Source organism: Phyllobates terribilis, unplaced genomic scaffold (assembly GCF_046119375.1).
Source record: "Phyllobates terribilis strain yellow unplaced genomic scaffold, ASM4611937v1 Scaffold_1__5_contigs__length_1240528914, whole genome shotgun sequence".
In the NCBI taxonomy this organism is placed as follows: domain Eukaryota; kingdom Metazoa; phylum Chordata; class Amphibia; order Anura; family Dendrobatidae; genus Phyllobates; species Phyllobates terribilis.
This window is the reverse complement of record NW_027362761.1, coordinates 262,968,960-262,989,973: the sequence shown is the minus strand read 5'-3', so window position 1 is coordinate 262,989,973 and position 21,014 is coordinate 262,968,960. Positions and strand designations below refer to the sequence as shown.

The 21,014-nt window shown below is 39.2% G+C and overlaps 1 protein-coding gene across 4 annotated transcripts in view; it reads left to right on the top strand.

Moving 5' to 3' along the window:
• The window catches only part of NF2 (NF2, moesin-ezrin-radixin like (MERLIN) tumor suppressor), a 109,723-nt gene that overhangs the window by 63,124 nt on the left and 25,585 nt on the right, over nucleotides 1-21,014 (top strand). For 3 of the 4 annotated variants that reach the window (XM_073671686.1, XM_073671669.1, XM_073671678.1), the window contains exons 12-16: nucleotides 3,412-3,534; nucleotides 4,906-5,123; nucleotides 8,062-8,167; nucleotides 13,310-13,443; nucleotides 18,048-18,195. In XM_073671686.1, coding sequence (XP_073527787.1) covers nucleotides 3,412-3,534; nucleotides 4,906-5,123; nucleotides 8,062-8,167; nucleotides 13,310-13,443; nucleotides 18,048-18,195 — 729 coding nt within the window. Of the gene's footprint in view, nucleotides 1-3,411; nucleotides 3,535-4,905; nucleotides 5,124-8,061; nucleotides 8,168-13,309; nucleotides 13,444-18,047; nucleotides 18,196-19,367; nucleotides 19,415-21,014 lie in introns of all 4 variants that reach the window. The other variant, XM_073671692.1, reaches the window with a different exon arrangement.

The window sequence follows — 21,014 nt, the reverse complement described above, 5'->3', positions numbered from 1 at the left end:
ACCCTGCAAACATTCAAGAGCTTGAACAAACTGCAAAGGAAGAGTGGGAGAAAATTCCAGCTGAGAAGTGCAAGAAGCTTATAGATGGCTACAAGAAACAGACAACTAATTAAAAAATCCTGAGCATATAACTTTGATACATTTCCATATATTTCTAAAAGATATATATTTTTTTTTATTATACCGGTTAAGCTTCTTTAGGAAAATGGAGGTAATTCAAATTATACGCTGCTTTCATATAGTTTTTAACGTGGATCCTAAGTTATTTAATCTATCATAAGATGGGATACATAATTTACTTTTCTATTGACATACAACGTCGTTTTGTTGAGCCTCTTTGCCAACTTAGTTCCTGTGATATCATTGCAAGCACCAAGTGCTCCATTACTAAAACATCAACAAGGAATGAAAGCAGACGCCACTAATGAAGGCCATATCAAATGTTGAATGTGTTTTTGATAGGAGGCTATTAAATGAGTTGTACAAGACTGACATACAGATGACCTATCCTTAGGATACCTATTGCAGCACCCAGTAATAATAATAATCTTTTTATTTATCTAGCGCCAACATATTCCGCAGCGCTTTACAATTCAGACAATTTACAGACATCATCAGCACTGTCCCCATTGGGGCTCACAATATAAATTCCCTATCAGTATGTCTTTAGAGTGTGGGAGGAAACTCGAGAACCCCGAGGAAACCCACCCCAACACAGGGAGAACATGCAAACCCAGTAAAATTACAGTGTAAAAACTTGGGACACCACATAGCTATACACTGTGTTTTCAAGTACTGCACTTTAGCATCTATTGAAGTGAATGGCAGTTGAGCTGTTGTACTCCATACCATCCACTGTTCAATGTAAGGATAGGTCCTCAATATCTCAGTCCTGGATGACCCCTTAAAGAGTACCTTTAACCATAGTGAATAATTTGGTGAAAGATCTCAAATGGATTATTATATAGGGTCGTAGCTTTTGAAAGCCGTGTCTGTCTTATACCAACTTATTGAAAAGAGGCTGTCATGATGACGTGATAGATCATCTGCCTATTTTAGGAGATAAAAGAGCCCTAGCTAATAGATCAAGTTTGTGAGTATATTTTTTTTCATCCAAGTTAGTTAGGGAAAATGGGCAATAATTCAAACACAGTCCTGTCCTTCCTTGACTGTTCTATGAGCCACGAATTCTTTTCGAGTAAATGGATATATATCACATATGGAATAAAAGGATATCTGCCAGCAGGTTTTTTCAATCCCGTCTTAGAGCACCGTCATGTAGCGGTAGAGACCTTGATTCTAGAGATTTGTCACTTACTGGGCTGCATTCTGGAGACTTGATAAGCACACTGTTTAATCTGCTGCAGATCAGTTCTCTGACTCCTGAGTTCTGTATTACCCCGTCCACACCACTGGCAGCTTTCTGCCTATGCAGTGTACACAGATGCCAATCAGTGGCCTTGGCGGGTTATATAGCATTCAGAGAACTGATAGATCACTATTTAACCCGTATATTCAATAAAAATTAATGGCAACATTTTGGGGTTAATGTTTCACCCAAACTGACATAGAAAAGATTAAAAGGCGATCAAAAATTCACATGTACTCCAATATGATAAAAATGTCAACTCGTCCTGCAATAAAATATGCCCTCACACAGTTATGTCCACAGAAGAAAAAAATATGGATCTCAGAAAATGGAGAGACGAAAACAAATGTTTATTTTAACTGCTTCCAGACAGCCCATACATTTTAAATGTCGGGGTGATCCAGCTCCTGCTCTGCAGTGACATTCTAGAACATGCAGTTGCGTAACTGTGCGAGCGGGGATTCTGCTGCCAGAGAAAGCCTCATCCACAACTACCACAAAAGACTTCAAGCTGTCATTGATGTTAGAGGGGGAATACTCGGTATTAAGAACTGGGGTATGTGAACTTTTTATCAGGGTCATGTGGATGTTTTTGGTTGCCATTAAGATTTAAAAAGAGAAAACACAGTAGTTTGACAATAAATGGCTTCACCCAACCAATAACAGTGAGTGGAAAAAATTTTTTTTGTTATGATTCATATTCTCTGAAACAAGGCCAAGAAAGCAAAAATTCTGCCGGGGTATGTAAACTTTTGAGCACAGCTGTATATCAGCCCCATTTACATGGGAAATAAGATGAAAATAAAACTATTGGAATGCCCCCCAAAGGTCATTTGTGACTTTATGGGGATACAATGTGTAAAATAAATGAAACATCTAATTATATAATTGCATCTTCACTGTTTTATTTTCTCCACTCATTTTAAATGAAAGAAAAAGAAAGCTGTGGAAATTGCTAATAATCACTGCAATTCTAGTTTTTAGATGTGGCAGGAAAATCAGATTTTCCATAGATCCAGTTTAAGAACATTTTCCAGAACTGTTTTAAAATTGTGACCTTTGCAATGGCTCTGTGCAGTATTACAACCACCACCTGTAATTGTAGCTTTACCTTGTTCTTATATTCATCTGGAATAATTAATTACCGCTAGCCATTTAAATTAAAATGATGTGCACAGATCCTGCAGAGTATGCAGGTCCTTCAGGAGAAAGTGACCTGTCTGCCTGTGATAACTAATAAGGATGGACTGCGGACATCAAGGGCATACATGACAGATACAGTAATTCAAGGGTATGGAGGTCATAAATCCAATTTGATTTTATAATCTAAAATTACTTTCTATTTAATATTTGATTATTCTTAGCAAGTGTAAGGTCATCAGATATGCACTGTGCTTGCTGTAAACACATTGCACGGTCAAAATAAGCTGCTGTGTATTTTATTTAAAAGGTATGTCTCCGTTTAGATACTGTTCTTCATTCTGTATCTAGATATTAATGGACATCTAAAGCTATGTTCACACCATTTTTTTTTTTGCCGTACATTTAGTATGTATGCCTAAAGAGCTTCCCACATACATACTTAAAGTAAAACTCTATTGCCAGGCAGAAACCAAAGAAATATCCTTTTTGTGTCTGTCTGGCTAGTGCACATTGGTATACCACGCATACCTCCTACTCCTGCTTGATTCAAAGCCTCTATGGTGTGTGACTTCAGGCAACGGAGCCTCCAGTCAAGCAGGAGGAGACAGTGCTGGGTGGTGAATAGAGCTGGAGTGACAGAGGCTTGAGATCTACAGCCTCATTTGTATACTAATTAAAACGCTGATTTCTCAGTAGTGAAGGAACAGACTGGCCATGTAAAGGTATTGCTGGACCAGTCTTTGAAAGAGCTACATGCACATATAAATGGTTTGGGGTGTGAATTCACTTGACAGATTTTCTTGAAAAATAAAAGTACAATGAAACGCAGACAATCCAGAAACAAAACTCAGAATAGTTAGTGTTATGTTTTTCACGTTTTTTTTATGACTTTGTTACAGATGGAACGCCAAAGACTAGCGCGTGAAAAGCAATTGAGGGAGGAGGCTGAGCGGACACGGGATGAATTGGAGAGGAGATTGCTGCAGCTGAAGGAGGAGGCACAGATGGCCAATGATGCACTTGTGAGTGCATTGAATAATTTTAAATTTTAAAACTGTTTTCTATTAAATTGTGCTCTTAAAATCTGCACGAAAATTCCATTGTGTGAACGTAACTTAAGGTCACTTAACACAGCAGTATGTTGTATCTGTGCAAACCGTGAATGGAACCTACACAAAGAAAACTGATAAGGTTGGCACTCCTATAGTAGCCGCTGCAAGCATATGGTGGCCAATATACAGACATATATACAAACAAACACTATGCAATCTGTCAATGGTGTGTATACTGTGTTACTTCTGGTATATCGAAGTGCTTTCTTTTATTGTAATCTTGCCTATGATAATGAGATGACTGTTGAGATCTGATCTCAATAGAATAGGAAGTTTAAGCCTCCTGTAGGATTTCAGGATGTTTTTTTTTAAAAAAATTTTTGATTAAAACACCTCTCCAGCTGTGTGTGTTTTTTTGTTTTTTTTTAACCGTTGGAGTGGTTCTTCTAATCTAAGATCTTATACTCAGCTGCCGCTGTTTTCACCTTTATCGCCGCCGCTCCTGTCAGTCTCCGTCAGTTTTTGTCCTGCCGGATCGCTCCAGGGTTTCATGGAGCGAGCCAGAAGTCACAACTCAATACAAGTCTATGAAAGCCTCGTTCTGGCTCTCATAGACTTGCATTAAGAGCTTGTGATGTAATATCTTCAAATGATGGCGCTGCGGTACCAGAGCATTGCTTAAAAAACGGTAAAGACGCCGGCGGATGAGTATAAGACCGGGGCAGGGACCTTACATTAGAAGCACCACTCCAGCTCTGAACAAAAAAACCCCTGCTGGAGTGGTGCTTCAAGTTAAAAGCTTGATTTAAGCAAAAGGTCGTCTTCTGATGACACTTCCATTTAAAGTGGAGATAATAAATTCTTGTACTGTCCGTGTCCTCATAAACTATAAATATGAGATGCCCAGTGCACTTCTATTATCTTTAGAACACTTGTAATTCAATGTAACAGCAGCTGCTCCTCACTGCTGCACCCCTCCCATCTGGGATGTTACGTCACACAGCAGTGTGAGTAACAGCCAGCAGGAAGTGAGGGGGAGAGGCCTGCTAGTAGCAGTGCAGTGAAGGGGACATCATCCTGAGACTGGCTGTTGCTACTGGAAGTTGGGGAGCGGGGATGGGGGGGTCACGTGGGGAGCTTCACACTGCTGTGTAACCTATTGCCCCAGACGGGAGGGGGGTGCAGTGAGGAGCAGCTTCTGTCACACGGAATTACAAGTGTTCTAAAGATAATAGAGGTGCACTGGGCATCTCATCTTTATAGTAAATTAGGGCAGGGACAGTACAATTTTTTTTTTATCTCCCCAGAGTAACTCTTTAAACATGTATTTTTCAACTCTAGATGAGATCTGAAGAAACAGCTGACCTTTTAGCAGAAAAGGCTCAAATTACAGAGGAAGAAGCCAAACTACTGGCCCAGAAAGCTGCTGAGGCTGAGCAGGAGATGCAGAGAATCAAGGCCACAGCCATTCGTAGTGAAGAAGAAAAGAGACTTATGGAGCAAAAAGTGCTGGAAACTGAGATGTTGGCACTAAAGATGGCAGAAGAATCAGAGCGAAGGTAAGTCTTCTTGCAAACCAAAAGATGAGGTTTAATCTGCATTTTTTTGCTCTGCCAAATTATGCTACCCAATGGTTTCCCCAAAAAAATAAAACTTTATTTAGGCCTAATCAAATTGTAAACACCCACAGCCACAATCCATAGGCACACCGGCTTATAATGCATACAGTATTGACAAAAACCCCCAATATATAAAGGTGCAAGCCAAAATGTAATAAAAAGATACATTTTATTAATACCTGGACGAAGCATTTCTATGCAAAATGCATGTTTGCTGTAGTGGGCTTCTGGGTGAATCTACTCCTGACTGGTACTTACTTATGTACAGGTATTAGTATTTACTGTACTTTATTGTGTATGCATATATTGTATTGGAGGGCATACTTAGACTGGACACTGGTTATCCACTCTTTGCCTCACTTTCCAAATATATGCAAACGTTTATGCACATGCTCATATATATGTTCACTTATTTTCTGATCTCACTCATTGTTTATACCCACTTGGCTTATGACAAGTCAGGTTACCAGGTGTCCCCTTTTCTTTTTACATACCTGTGATGTTTCCATACCACTGTGTGTTTATTTAATTTTGTCTTTTTATGTATTAATAAACTGTATCTTTTTATTATAATTTGCCTTGCACTTTTATATATTGGGGATTTTTTCTGATCCAATTGTAGCCTGGAGTGACGAAGAACCAGCAGTGGCCCATGGTAAGGGATGGATTAACACCAACCCACTGGAGGAGCATTTGTCCCTCTTTTCTGAACATATTGAAAAGATTAGGTTGTCCAAAAAAATAACCCAGCAAGCCCCCTTCCTTTTCCTTCTTTCCCCATTAATCCTGCATCTACATCAATCCTTCATTTTCCAAATAACATTGAAGCCTCATAACTAGGCATGAAACACAGGTAAGTATGGTACATAGCATAGATGTTAGACTCATGCGAACGTACGGGCAATACATTTTAATTAGATACATGGTAATAGGGTGGAACAGTTGTGAGTAGGATGAATATAATCTGGGGATCCATTCACAAGTCCACAATGAGTCATCAACTTGACCATAAACTGTAACCTGAAATAAGGGGAGGGTAGAGGAGTTGGTGTACTTATTAATGAGGGTTCGGGGAAGATTAAGTCCAGAGAGCTTCAAGAAAAGAAGTGGAATCAGCGTATATATACCACAGGCGATAAAGGGTTGAGTTTTTTTGGTAAGTAAATACCAATTTGTCCAAGGTCACCATATTTTCCTAAATGTCTCAGCTTTAGATTTCCTCCAATCTAAATATTTGTTGGTTTTATTTATCCATTCTTTAACAGAGAAATGGTCTGGTTGTAACCTGTGTAGTGGGATCAGTAATTTAGCTGATGCCAAGAGTCGAGTTAAGAGATTAGATTTAGAAGGTTGATAATTTGTGGATGGAAGTGACCAAATGACTATCTCAGCGGATAGTTGAGATTTTAGTACTCCAATGTTTTTAAGTCTCTATTTCACTTCTTTCCAAAGGCTTCTAATAGGGTCACATTCCCACCAAATATGAAATATTGAACCTTCACGTGTGTTTCATTTCCAACAATAGTATTAGCAGAAATGTTTCAGTGATGTAAAAACTTTGGGTTTCTTTATCACCTAGGGAAAATGAATGATGAAGTAGCACACATTAATATTCTCATTTTGGAGGCCATATGGACTTCCTAGCATGTGAAAAGGGAGACTCACTCTATTAACCATAGCTCTTTGGGCCTCCATTTATTTCATTCGTCAAGATGCTGGTTTCTGAAGTCAGCCTGCTTCCACCTCAAAAGGGCTTGCTGTGATGAGACCAGCTCCTTAATACTGCATATTATAGTATGCTCCTCTAAAAGAGTTTGCAAACAAAAAACACAACACGACCATGTGTTGTCCTTACATGCCGCTAACTGTAGCTATTTTTGTGAGGTTATACTAGGGAATAGCATGTACTGACAAGCTGTGATAAGAAACCCTGTGCCCACAGGCTATGTATGGATCTTATCCATTTTATCCTCCCAGTAGCGACAAGGTGACACTGTTGGTATCATATAATCTTTACAGCTGACTGTCAGGTGAGGGGATGTTGAATGCACTTCTTTTGTACTGACATCTAGTGTGAAAAGTACAATAATTCCTTTAAGCAAATACACCCAATAAATGCAATATTTTATAATAGACAAATCTTTATCCCTGGGTCAGTCTCCCTAAATAATTATGTAACTATTAAATCCAAAGAGACAACTCTATAAATTAGGTCCCGCAGAACACACAGAAATCTACCTGTGCTAATAATTCCCATCACAGTTAATAATAATAATAATAATAATATTAATAATAATAATATTTTTATTTATATAGCGCCAACATATTCCGCAGCGCTTTACATACATTATCTTCACTGTCCCCATTGGGGCTCACAATCTACATTCCCTATCAGTATGTATTTGGAGTGTGGAAGGAAACCGGAGACCCCGGAGGAAACCCACACAAACACGGGGAGAACATACAAACTCCTTGCAGATGTTGTCCATGGTGGGATTTAAACCCAGGACCCCAGTGCTGCAAAGCAACAGTGCTGACCACTGAGCCACCGTTCTGCCCCAGTTGCCATCTTGCCAAATATATAGCATTTTCTCATTGCAATATGATAGTTTTTCTGTTTTTTTTATTGTACATTTGCATTTCTTTAGTATTTTGGATTCGGGTCTTTATGCATTGAAGCTCTGCTTTCATTTATAAACCTATGATCCAAAAATGAATTTTATTGTTTGTACTGTCAATTAACACACAGTAATTAGTCAAATATTTCCGATTATTAAGAGTAGTCTACTTTCAACAGCTTTATGAACACAGCATTTCAAGAGGTTTTTTTGTAAGAGTATATTGTACTAATGTTTGTTTTTATCATTCTTTTCCTAAGAGCTAAAGAAGCAGAACAACTGAAGCAAGATTTACAAGACACCCGGGATTCTGAACGCAGAGCCAAACAAAAGTTATTGGAAATTGCCAGCAAGACTGCCTACACGGTAATACCTAATATCTGAGCTCATCCCCCTTTGTAATCGTATCTACATGCATTCGGTCAAAAATTAGTTTATAGATTACTAAATGGCTCATGCTGTTTATCAGAAATCAGAAGTGTTTTTTTTTTTTTTTAATTCTTAGAATCTAAAATAAAGTAGAAGTAATTATGAAGTAAGAAATTCTATCAAGCTAATTCAGAGATCTTCGCAAATATTATCCCTGCTTATTGGTGATTCAGTCTGTATATTTTTACATACTGTAGCTAGAAACATTTTCAAAAGCCAACAATAAACCTTTAAGTGACTCTCTGGCTCACAAGTAAAAATGTCATAATACATTTAAAATGCATGGTTAAAATACCTAGTGCCCTTCTTTTTAAGCCTTCTGGCATGGTCCCACCGAAACTCAATCCCCTCTTTATTTCTGTAAATGGCTGCCAGCTTCTAATTTTTTGATAGTCTACAAGAAACCCCCTCCTTTGGATGAGTCTGTTTAGGAGCAGGGGGAGTGTCTCAGAGCGCCGTACAACCGTGCACTTCGAGTACTCTTAGCTAAATGAAGAGGAGTCTAGGAATTTGAGAAACTGCACCAGAAACATAAAGGAGGGTATGTAGTATTTTAACTATGTATTATGGCCCCCGATTAAAAAAATACTTGCCTATAACGCTTTAAAAAATTCGCAAAATGTATGCGCCACCCGGAGTTACAAAAAATTGGTGTGACTTATGCCATTTTCAGGGCAGTTTTAGGCACATCTGCCAGGTGGAGCTGAGAAAGGGGGCGTGGCTACGCCCACCCGTCAAATTCCTCAATAGTGGCAGCGTTTCTTAAGCCAGTAATTTCACTCCTGTCCTTGACATTTCTGTAGTATTTCTAGTGAGGTGCACACCACTGAGAAGATACTCAGAACTCATTAATTGCGCCTCTTAATTTTTTTTACTCATATTATTCCTACAAAACTCCAGTCTTCATGAATTGAGGCCTTTGCTTTTTTTTGTGATCCGAGGGGTCGCTTTAAAAGTCTACTCCACTGACTGACACTTCTAAGACTGACTTTTCTTATGCTGAAATGTCTGTCCAGTTATGGTCCTGTCTCCTTAGTTTCTCTGTTGTAGCTTACATATTTCCCATAGACTGGACAATACTTATGCTGTTTATGTCGCTTAACGTTGTGTGATTAATCTGATAGTTATTGGATAATAAATAAATAAATTAGGTAAGGCGTGTTAGTGACCAGAGATATAATGACATTTTTCAACTGTGAGTCAGACATTTTTTAGAAACCTCATTACTGGTACAAATAAGTTTTTTTTCATTATCTATCTTCAGGAGCACATTACTCCTATGCTTCCCAGCTTCCTGCTTGCCAGGGGCAGTGCGCTCCTGAAGAAAGTCAGAGCAGTGGCATACCTGAGCTGCTGGCCAAAATTGTGCACTCTCCAATGCTGCTATCAGAGGCGTCTTTGCCTCTGCTGATAAGAGAATTACAGGGGTACTAAAGCATTTGCAAGCTCTGTAGCAAAGTAACTTGTAAGTCCGCACTACTTGCCTAGGAAACTGACCACCTCTGATAGACTGCAGAAGTGGCTGGTAACCCAGACAATGACTAATTAAAATTATTGCGGATATTTAATAAGAGGTCATTTTCAAAGTTCCTTGTTTGTACAAATGTACCTATTCATGATTATGAGAAAACCTTTAACAATGTAAGATGCTTTCTAGATCTGTCTGTGGAGGTTTTTAGTATCTAGTATTATAATCAAACGGACTCCTAAAGTCATCCCCTTTGATGTTATCCACCTCACCTTACCCCCGGTTTCAGCTTTTTAGTATTGATTTTTCCTACATGACTTCTTCAGTATATGATACATACGTGGGTTTTCAGGAGAAAAGAAAGACTGTGCATAGTTTAAGCAGCAATTTCCTGGAAATTCTCCGGTTGGGTAGACCGTGTAAGATAGACACTTCACTTTAATAAGACACCAATACAAATGTGCATTTAAACTCTATTGATCTCCTGCTGTGTGAAATTACTCTCCAAATTATTACTGCTGTTATTTGAAGATTCACTCTGAGGCATTACTGGACGGAGAGGTGCATGTTCTGGTTAGGATTTTTTTTTCCCCTAGCAGAACACCTCCGAGAACTCGGCTGTCCACATAAAAGCTAGAATTCCTTTTAAATGTTTATTCTACGTGTTTCATACGAGATGTTGTCTGCAGTTTGGCAGGAATGTTTTGCAATCCTCTTACTTTATTATATCTGTCAGATCTCAAGGTTCAGTTCAAAAGGAAAAAGCAAAGAAAGAGTGCATTTTTGTTTCTTATCCTATAATTGCTTTTCTTTGAACGTTTCAACACATTTTTCATCCTTACAAAAAGCCTAATGTTTACAGTTAAAAAAAAAAAAGTATTAATTCAGCAGAATTCAGTGTAAATGTTGACAGCCTGTAATGACTGTGCATTGGAGGAGTAAGTACACTACCCAAGCAGAGACAACTTCCTGCAAACTTCTGGGAATGTAAGTTTTCACTTCAGATCCTATCCACACATTAGCACTAAATTGATCCTACAGTGTTAAAGTGAGCCTGAATATGAAAAAATATTAGCACGAAGCATCATAACATGAACCTAGATCCTGTTGAGTCCCATATTGAAATCCAAAGGGTGAAAAATAAGAATGTCTGTCTAATTTAAATAAGAAAAAACTTCAGATATACTTATTCATTTTATTTACTTATATAGCGCCATTAATTCCACAGCACTTTACAGATATTATCATCACTTTCCCCGTTGGCTTACAATCTAGATTCCCTATCAGTATGTCTTTGGAGTGTGGGAGGAAACCGGAGAACCCTGAGGAAACCCACGCCAACACGCAAACTCCTTGCAGATGTTGTCCTCAGTGGGATTTGAACCCAGGATCCGAACGCTGCAAGGCTGCAGTGCTAACCACTGAGCCACCATGCTGCCCATAGCTGTCCATTTTCTTTCTGCCACACAACTTACCAATATACTACTGTTAACACAGGTGCCCCAGTCTTCAGGTTTCTGGTCCTGGATCTGACCGCTCCATTTCCGACAGGAATGCATCAATACAGGAATGCATTTCCTTTGTCTATACATGACAAGTGGTGCGTGTGTAAAGAGCTGCTTGACTGCTTTGTTAAATAGCTAAGCCAGCCCCCTTCTCTGTCCATGCATTTCCTTTGACAGATCAGGGGGCTGGCTTAGCTATTGTAATGACCAGTCAGCCAGACCACGTTGCACAAAGGATTGGCCACATGCCAACATTTTGTGTGGGCCAGAAGTGGAGCTGTGGAACCTGGGACAAGAGTGGATATCTGAAAATTGCGGGCACTGGTGATAATTTCAGCATATTTGTAAGTTGCATAATTTTAAATGATAGCTAGTTGCAAATTTGCTTCTTTTTGTTGCAATGGTGTGTCTAGCCTTTAACCATAATACTTATTGCCCATTCCTGCTGCCTTCATGAATAAGGTCATTTGGGAAGGAGGCTGAGCTTCTGTTGTTTTGCAGGAATTTCCAAACCCTATAGATTGAATAGAATTAACTGTACTCGTACAGAGTTCTAATTGTGTGTTCTCACCACTTACACTATAGGGCCGATCCATTAAAGTACTGGTCACTCCAGCATTTTGTATTTCTTTTTTATCTAACTATCCATTATATAGCAGTAAAATATATTCAGTGCGTACATTAAAATACTTACCTCTGCTGTTACTCTTCTCTTATGGGTCATGTTACTGCAGTGGTGACCAGCTGCTCACTGCTGCGTCTTCTGTGGTGTGAAGTCACTTTCTCAATGTAAGTTCAATATAAGTCTATGAGACTCAGAGAAAAGCTCTCCTAGGCTTGCATTAAAGGGGTTGTCCAGTCTAAATTAATAAGTCACTCTTTGTGACTGCAGACTTATGAATCCCCACAGCGCATGTAATTTGTGCTGCAAGGTCTCGCCTGTTTCTGAGCCAGGAACGGTGGTGATCACTAGACGGGGCGCGGCCTCGCTCAGTGCAAGTGTATGGTGCGAGGCCGTGCCCACTAGACTGGTTTTCTCCAGGAGTATGCATACATGACCGAAGTTCCCGGCTCATAAACCGGCGAGTCCTTGCAGCTCACAGTGCGTACACTGGGGGGATTCAGAAGTCACACAGAGTGACTGCAGACTTATCAATTTAGACTGGACAACCCCTTTAAGAAAGGAATGAGCAGTCCTCGGTGAGGGCCAGCCAGTCAGAGCTGCAGTCACATCATGCAGGAAAGGGACCAGAGCTGCACGGGAAATGGCAGAAAACGATGAGCGATAAGAATTTTAATGCATACACTGTACATGCATTACTTATAGCTGACAGATGGTGAAATAAAACAAAACACTGGAATGGTACTTTAATACTGACACCAGTCTTGATCCTGGGTACACTATAGTAAGACATGCCAAATCCATTAAGTGGCACTTGTCTTTTAATGAATTTGGTGCATCCTTCAGATGTCATGTGCCAGTATTAGAAATGTTCTACAGTCAGTACTGGAGCAGATAGGTGTCTTTATTTAGACCACTTTTGTGGCTTAAATTTTGATGAATTTATGAGGCATAACTCTGCCAGGCTACTCCAGTTAAGCTGAGCTTGCTTTCCAAAAAGTTGCCAGAGTGGGCATGAGCTGCCCAAAATTTGCTAAGTTCCAAACAGTTTTATGCTACATTTCTGGTGTAAGACTGATTAATCCGCTCCAATGTGTATGTGGGCATACTGACTGACCCACATCGGATTTGAAGATGCGCAATCTTTTGGTTTGTGAGGATAGAAGCATAGATGTTTGACTGGCTTGTCTCTGTTAGTCAAGTGTGCATGCTTATTGGGACCTCATGGTAGTGCTGATCCAACAGCCATCTTATATTTATGGCCAACCAGTATTAAGATAGGATTTCCCCAGGATCTGTAAGCATGCCAGATGTTTCACCCTAATCATGGACAATTACTATCCCAGAAGCATAAAATGCTGGAATACTCCACTGCTAACCGAAAATAACACCATTTCACAATTGCAATCCTGGTGTACTTGGTTCTTTTTTTGTTCTTTTCTAAAACATGCAATTTTTGTAAACGTAAGCCATTACTTTTTCAGCAAGCAGCAGGAACTAGCAGTAGCTCTGTGCCCCCTGTCGATGTGCCAAGTTTTAACATGCTCGGTGACAGCCTGCCCTATGATTTCAAGGACACCGATATGAAACGCCTGTCCATGGAAATTGAAAAGGAAAAGTAAGACTTGTCTTACCTGTATGTAGCAAATGAACAATGCATTTAGTGAGATCCTTGAATGTGATTTATGTCTCTGTAAATGTAATTTAATTTCATATTGCTTTTGTCAGTGCCTGTACCCACGGATCACAATTTAGTTTGGCTATCATATGCACACAGATATACACACTCCAAGGCTAGTTTCCATGCAAGTCAGTTATAAGTATATTTTTAGAGTTTAAAGGGATGCCACGGTGCCCAGAGGAAATCCTTTCAAATTTTTAATGATGGGTAGGAGGATTTATGCAAACTACATGCTGATGTTACCTTTAATCAGAATCAGACCAAGATCTTATTGCTGGAAGACAACAGTACTAAACACTTGTCCATCGTCTTATGCTATATTTTTAATTTAATAAAATAAATATCAGTATATATCCTAATCCCTAGAGCTAACTGGTCAGATATACCAAGTGACCACTTTGTATCGTAAAATCAAAATACTTTATTGATATGCATTAGAAAACAATTCATAAAATAAGATGCCTCAATATGCAGTGACACAAGGCAGAAATTCATATGTAAACTGTCAGGACTGAATCTATGTTAATACTGGTGTTTCAGTATCCCTAATCCATTCCATAGTTATCCAAAGTATACATTGCGGTGGAGAGATATAACAAACACTTAGAAATATAATTACATATATATAGATGCACTAGGCTACTTTTAGATGTCCTGTTCACAGCACCGTCCTGTGCCAACTACCCCGACGCGCGTTTCATGCCACTTCTTCAGGGGGCTTTTTTAATTTGTATGAATCGATGCATGACAGTGCTGTGCAAAACTGTACATGTTTAGGATTGGGCTCATGTTAATATAACCTGCGCAAACGCTAACTATAATTTGTATGTAGATAGACGTATGGCTAAAAATAGACTGCCCACTAGGTGAATATGCTTATTAATGGCAACATATTAACACTTTAAAGCCTATTTTAAGCCTTAAAGTCAATTATTTATTTTTTTCATACATTCCAAAAGCCATAGCTTATTTTGTTTTATATTTTTGTAGAAGGACCTGTTTTTTGTGGGACAGTTGTATTTTTTAATGACATAATTTTGGGGTACTACATACATAGATTGGGAGGACCCCAAAAGCACAGCAACTTTGCCAATATTTTTCTGCTGTTTACTATGCCTTAAAAGTAACAAGTGTTTTTCTTATTGCTTTATTACATTTGCACAATGAAAACATGATTTATTTAAAAAAAAGCTACTTTTTACTTCCTATTTTAAGAGGTATAACTTTTCCACAAGAAGTATTTTTCCTTGTAGGTATGTGAAGAATAGGTTATTGTTTTAATTGGTACCATTTTTAGTTATATATAATTTATTGACTAATTTTAATAAATGTCTCTGTATTAGGGAGAGTGGGGAAAAAATCCACCACAATTTTTTTCTACCATGACATGCAGTATAAATAATAAGCTAACTTTATTTTATGGGTTATTTCAATAGTGGACATTAATAATAGTAATAATAAGAATATAATAGGGGGTTTTCTTAAGAACTTTTTAGATTAAACTTTATTTATCTTGATGGGTTTGTCCCATAAACCAACATTTATCAGCTCATCCACAGAATGCATAAAAAAATGTATAAAATCAGTGGGGCTTTTACAGCTGAGGCCACTCCTTATCTTGAGAATGGGGCCCCAAAGTCATCTTTACTCATAGAACCTATAGACAATTGATGAAGCAGGAGTCACATACACAGCTCAGCTGTGTCTCAGTTTAAGGCCACGGTCCCACTATCAGTATTTGGTCAGTGTCCGGTCAGTATTTTTTGTCAGGAGCTGGAGTCAAAACCAGGTGAGGAGCAATCAGAGAAAAGGTATAATAGAAACAAGTCACCAATTCTGCATTTATCACCCACTCCTGGTTTTGGATCCCGCTACTGAGAAAAAATACTGACCGAATACGGATAGTGGGGCCGTGGCCTAAAAGCGTGCATTGCCTGCGAAGGTGGGGAATAATTACAACACTACCATACCCCTTGTCATAATAGGGTATGCAGGCAGCTGAGGCAAAGTTTAAAGCCCTTCATACACATTAGACTAATGTCGACCAAACCCACTGATATCGACTGCTTCGGGCGACAGCCTAATGTTTATTGCAGGCAATGGACAATTTATTGTCGGGGAGATGTTGATTGGCCATGTCCGATTTCCGAATGCTGATCGTAATGTTCTTCCAGAGATGAGCCGGACGAACAAGTCCTCCTGTGTATGGGAGAGCTGTTGGCAGAATGATCAGTCAAAGCTGATCCCAGCCCACCACCAACCTCCAGTCTTTGATTGACAGGTCACTCTTCTCTCTGTGACCTGTCTTCCACTGTTCGAGACTATCTGCAGGCGCCGTCATTGCGCGGGTTTGTCTCATCAGAAGGGGGCAGTACATGTGCTGTAAGTTCCTGATGTCATTGCGGGAGCTGGTCCATTGGTCTTCCAACATCATTAAGAGCATGCACTTCCCTTTCTGATGAAGCAAACTTGGGCAATGATATCACCTACACTTTGAAACAGGTCTTTGAGAAAAGAGTGACCTGTCAAAAACCTGAGGCGGATGGGAAAAATGGAGAGAACTCTGCAGAGCTTGAAGTTCATTACCGGCCCCTCTGTGTTTGCAATTAAAGCTTCAAGGATGATTTTCTTAAAAATGCCCAAATATAATACTACAAGCAAGGTATGAATGTTATAAGCATTAAAGGGGTGTTACACTCATGCCTTTAGTTAGGGGTCAAATATCCTGCTGAGATATAATAATATATATATATATATAATGTACAGTACAGACCAAAAGTTTGGACACACCTTCTCATTTAAAGATTTTTCTGTATTTTCATGACTATGAAAATTGTACATTCACACTGAAGGCATCAAAACTATGAATTAACACATGTGGAATTATATACTTAACAAAAAAGTGTGAAACTACTGAAAATCTGTTTTATATTCTAGGTTCTTCAAAGTAGCCACCTTTTGCTTTGACGGCTTTGCACACTCTTGACATTCTCTTGATGAGCTTCAAGAGGTAGTCACCGGAAATGGTTTTCACTTCACAGGTGTGCCCTGTCAGGTTTAATAAGTGGGATTTCTTGCCTTATAAATGGGGTTGGGACCATCAGTTGTGTTGTGCACAAGTCTGGTGGATACACAGCTGATAGTCCTACTGAATAGACTGTTAGAATTTGTATTATGGCAAGAAAAAAGCAGCTAAGTAAAGAAAAACGAGTGGCCATCATTACTTTTAGAAATGAAGGTCAGTCAGTGCGAAAAATTGGGCAAACTTTGAAAGTGTCCCCAAGTGCAGTTGCAAAAACCATCAAGCGCTACAAAGAAACTGGCTCACATGAGGACGGCCCCAGGAAAGGAAGGCCAAGAGTCACCTCTGCTTCTGAGGATATGTTTATCCGAGTCATCAGCCTCAGAAATCGCAGGTTAACAGCAGCTCAGATTAGAGACCAAGTCAATGCCACACACAGTTCTAGCAGCAGACACATCTCTTCAACAACTGTTAAGAGGAGACTTTGTGCAACAGGCCTTCATGGTAAAATAGCTGATAGGAAACCACTGCTAAGGACAGGCAACAAGCAGAAGAGACTTGTTTGGGCTAAAGAACACAATGAATGGACATTAGACCAGTGGAAATCTGTGCTTTGGTCTGATGAGTCCAAATTTGAGATCTTTGGTTCCAACCACCGTGTCTTTGTGCGACGCAGAAAAGGTGAACGGATGGACTCTACATGCCTGGTTCCCACCATGAAGCATGGAGGAGGAGGTGTGATGGTGTGGGGGTGTCAATAGGACAATGACCCCAAACACACCTCCAGGCTGTGTAAGGGCTATTTGACCAAGAAGGAGAGTGATGGGGTGCTACGCCAGATGACCTGGCCTCCACAGTCACCAGACCTGAACCCAATCGAGATGGTTTGGGGTGAGGTGGACCGCAGAGTGAAGGCAAAAGGGCCAACAAGTGCTAAGCATCTCTGGGAACTCCTTCAAGATTGTTGGAAGACCATTTCCGGTGACTACCTCTTGAAGCTCATCAAGAGAATGCCAAGAGTGTGCAAAGCAGTCATCAAAGCAAAAGGTGGCTACTTTGAAGAACCTAGAATATAAGACATATTTTCAGTTGTTTCACACTTTTTTGTTAAGTATATAATTCCACATGTGTTAATTCATAGTTTTGATGCCTTCAGTGTGAATGTACAATTTTCATAGTCATGAAAATACAGAAAAATCTTTAAATGAGAAGGTGTGTCCAAACTTTTGGTCTGTACTGTATATATATATATATATATATATATATATATATATATATATATATATAAAAAATATATGTATAATATATATAATTTGTATATATATCCCACTTAATATTAATAACGTGACTGAAAGTGATAGAATACTGGGTTTTTGTCTTTACAGTCCATGGCAGGTATGCTTGTCAAAACCGAATATATTCACTGTGATAAACACGTGGTACAATTAATTTAGAAGGTTAATTCTACTGTTTCTTCTTGGTTTGATAATCTCTAATTTGGGCATAATATTTTACTCAGGGTGGAGTATATGGAAAAAAGCCGCCATTTACAAGAACAGCTGAATGAGCTGAAAACGGAAATAGAATCCTTAAAGTTGAAGGAACGTGAAAGTGCAATGGATATAATGCATGAGAATGCAGGCAGCAAACAGAATACAATTAAAAAGGTAAGACCCAGCGGAGGCTGTATAAAGACCATGTAAACTCGCCATTGATTCAAACATTACGTTTTTTCACATTTTATGAAATTGTCTCTAATTCTCTATACAGTTATAAAAATAAGCACAAGATCTTAATCATATATGCATCAGATTCACATTATGACACAAACAATGGCTGTCCTTAAAAATAAATAAAAGATAAGACGACGTCGCGTGTTCAATCGCAATGAAGTCAGTGATATTGTATTGAAAAATTTTCCTTTTTCTGGAAGCAGATGACCTCCCTCAAAAAATTAGACAAGTTTCTTTCCATGTTTTTTTCTGTTATAAAAACTTGTATTGCGTCAAAATGGAAATCAATGGATATTCCCTCTATTTCCAATATAATTGATATTATGTTCTCCCATAACGCCTTTGAAATCTCCTTAGCTTTAAGGAATAACTCTCTATCTAAATATAATTCCAAATGGTCCTCTTGGAACGCAATTTTTCCTCCAAGCAAGAGAAGCCTCTTTATATGATGTTTTATTTCTTTGCCAGAATTCTTTTAATCTATACTTAATTCTATGTTGTTTTTGCACTTGGTATGTTAACGTTGTGGTGCAACTATGTTAAGATGATCTTCTTCATTTCCTTTTTTTTTTTCTCTCTCTCTTCTTCTCTACTCTTCCTCCCTACCCCATTTTCTCTTTTCCTTTATTTGGTTGCCTTTCCTTTCCCTTTATCCCTTTCCTGACCCCTTGTTCCCTATATTGTAAAAATCTCCTAATAAAAAGAATTTTAAAGAAAAATTTGCAGAAAACTTGTTCAAAGGTTTTGCAAACTTTAAAGATCACATGCATAATTCCTATGACTTGGCGAAACATTGAAGTCACCCTGAAGTCTCAGTAATGCAGTAATTTTCTGCAGAGCTCATGGACACAGACTGTGACTTGACAGGCTTTGTAGGATGGGTAAAATCTGTTTATGATCTCAGACAAGGCTAGTTTAAAAAAACCCCAGGGAGTCAGATGTGGTCACACTTCCATCACACTACATGGAGCAGTTCTCTTTTACACAAGTTCAGTAGGCTGAAATGAATACTGGCTTGTTTGCTGTAGTAGACGGATTTGCTGGTTTTATCTGCTTGCATATTATCATGTTCACATGCCATGGCATTTTTGTTTTTTTCCTGTCAGGGAAGGAGAGCAGTCTGCATCTGAGAGTGACGCATAGTGTGTGCCAGGTATTGTGTATGTGTGTGTGCATGCAATGTTAATCTTTATGTAACTAACTTTTGTGTGTATGTATTTGAGTGCAGCTCTCCCATAGCATGAGGGGCTGTTTCTTCTAAATTAGCACTCCCCTTTACCTTAACACATTTACATTATTACACAGTTTAAATCTGTGTAAAATATTTTACATGTACTTTTCTTATCGTCTGCTTTTTAATTACAGCAAAAATTCTCTTTAAAGGGGTATTCTCAAGTTTGGAATTCTTGAAATAGGGGATAACATCCCTACAGCTGGGGACCCAACCACATGGACTGCCATCGATCCTGTGATCCGGGGCTCTTAAAGCCCCGCGTGAATGGAAAAGAGGTTGATCATGTGCACTGCTCTTATTTTAATTCTTATGGGAGTGCCGAAGACCAGCTGATCTCTGCGTCCAGCTATATATATTTTTCCTTATCGGTTTGCTAACTTACAGGCAGGTAGTTGCTACATGCCTGTTCTGTCCAGTGACTATCTCTTCACAGTCATGGGACTGCTCCTGCCGGAGATTCTGCTGCATCTTGTGATTTCACATCGACAGTGCAGCTCCTTCTATTCCGGTCTGCTCTGTCGATGGGGCGTAACTGGCGATGTCATGTTCGTTGACAGCCGGGTCCTTGCTGCCTTACTGCATGGAGCTGGCTATCATCAACATGACATCAGCAGTTATGCCCCGTCGAGAGAACAAACTGGAAGAGAGAGAGCTGCTCTCTTCCAGTTTGTTAGCAACTACCTACCAAGTAAGTTCTAGCCCTAGAGGAAAAAAAACAAACAAAGTCCCGGATAACCCCTGTAAGAATGAATTGAGTGGCATCGCCACATGATTGATTACCACTGTGTTTAAACGGGGCTCTTAAGGGCCCAAGTCTTGACAACAGTTGGAGTCCGAGTGGTTTGACACCCAGCGATCGTGAAGTTATTCCCTCTCCCATGGATAGGGGATAACTTCCAAACTTGAGAATAATCCTTTATGTGTATATTCACACTGCATCTTTTTCGACCTATTTTGCATAGAAATGTTGGGAAAAGCACAGGCAAAATGTTAAAAATAATGAACCTATTCTTTTACTTGTATAAATGACTTGCTGGTCATATGGTCAGGCTTTTGAGCTTCTTTTAAACACTCAGGCTTTCAATAGACGCCAAGCATTTTAAAAGAAAGAGCATGTGCACTCTGCTGGCGTTTTCCGCTAGGGAGACCCTCAATACTTTACAATTAAAGTTAATGGGAAAGCTAAAAAAAGACACCTGGAAGAAGTTTATAAAACTAAAAGGAACAATTCCTACAGCATTGTCTGCTTTAAAACCGGTTGACTGCTGGAAAACGATTCAGTGGGAACATATCCTAAGGGTCCATTTACATGGACAGAAATTATACGACAGCCAATTAGTAAACCTTTACTGACTGACAGTCGTTTAATAACCTGTTTGCACAGGAAGACCACAGTAAACAATGTGCATTGAGCGATCTATAATAGATGTCTCAGTGCACATAGGCTACCATGATTCTGAGCAGTGCAGGTCCTGTTTACCGCGCAATGTACCGCCGAGAATGATGATCTTTTGCTCTG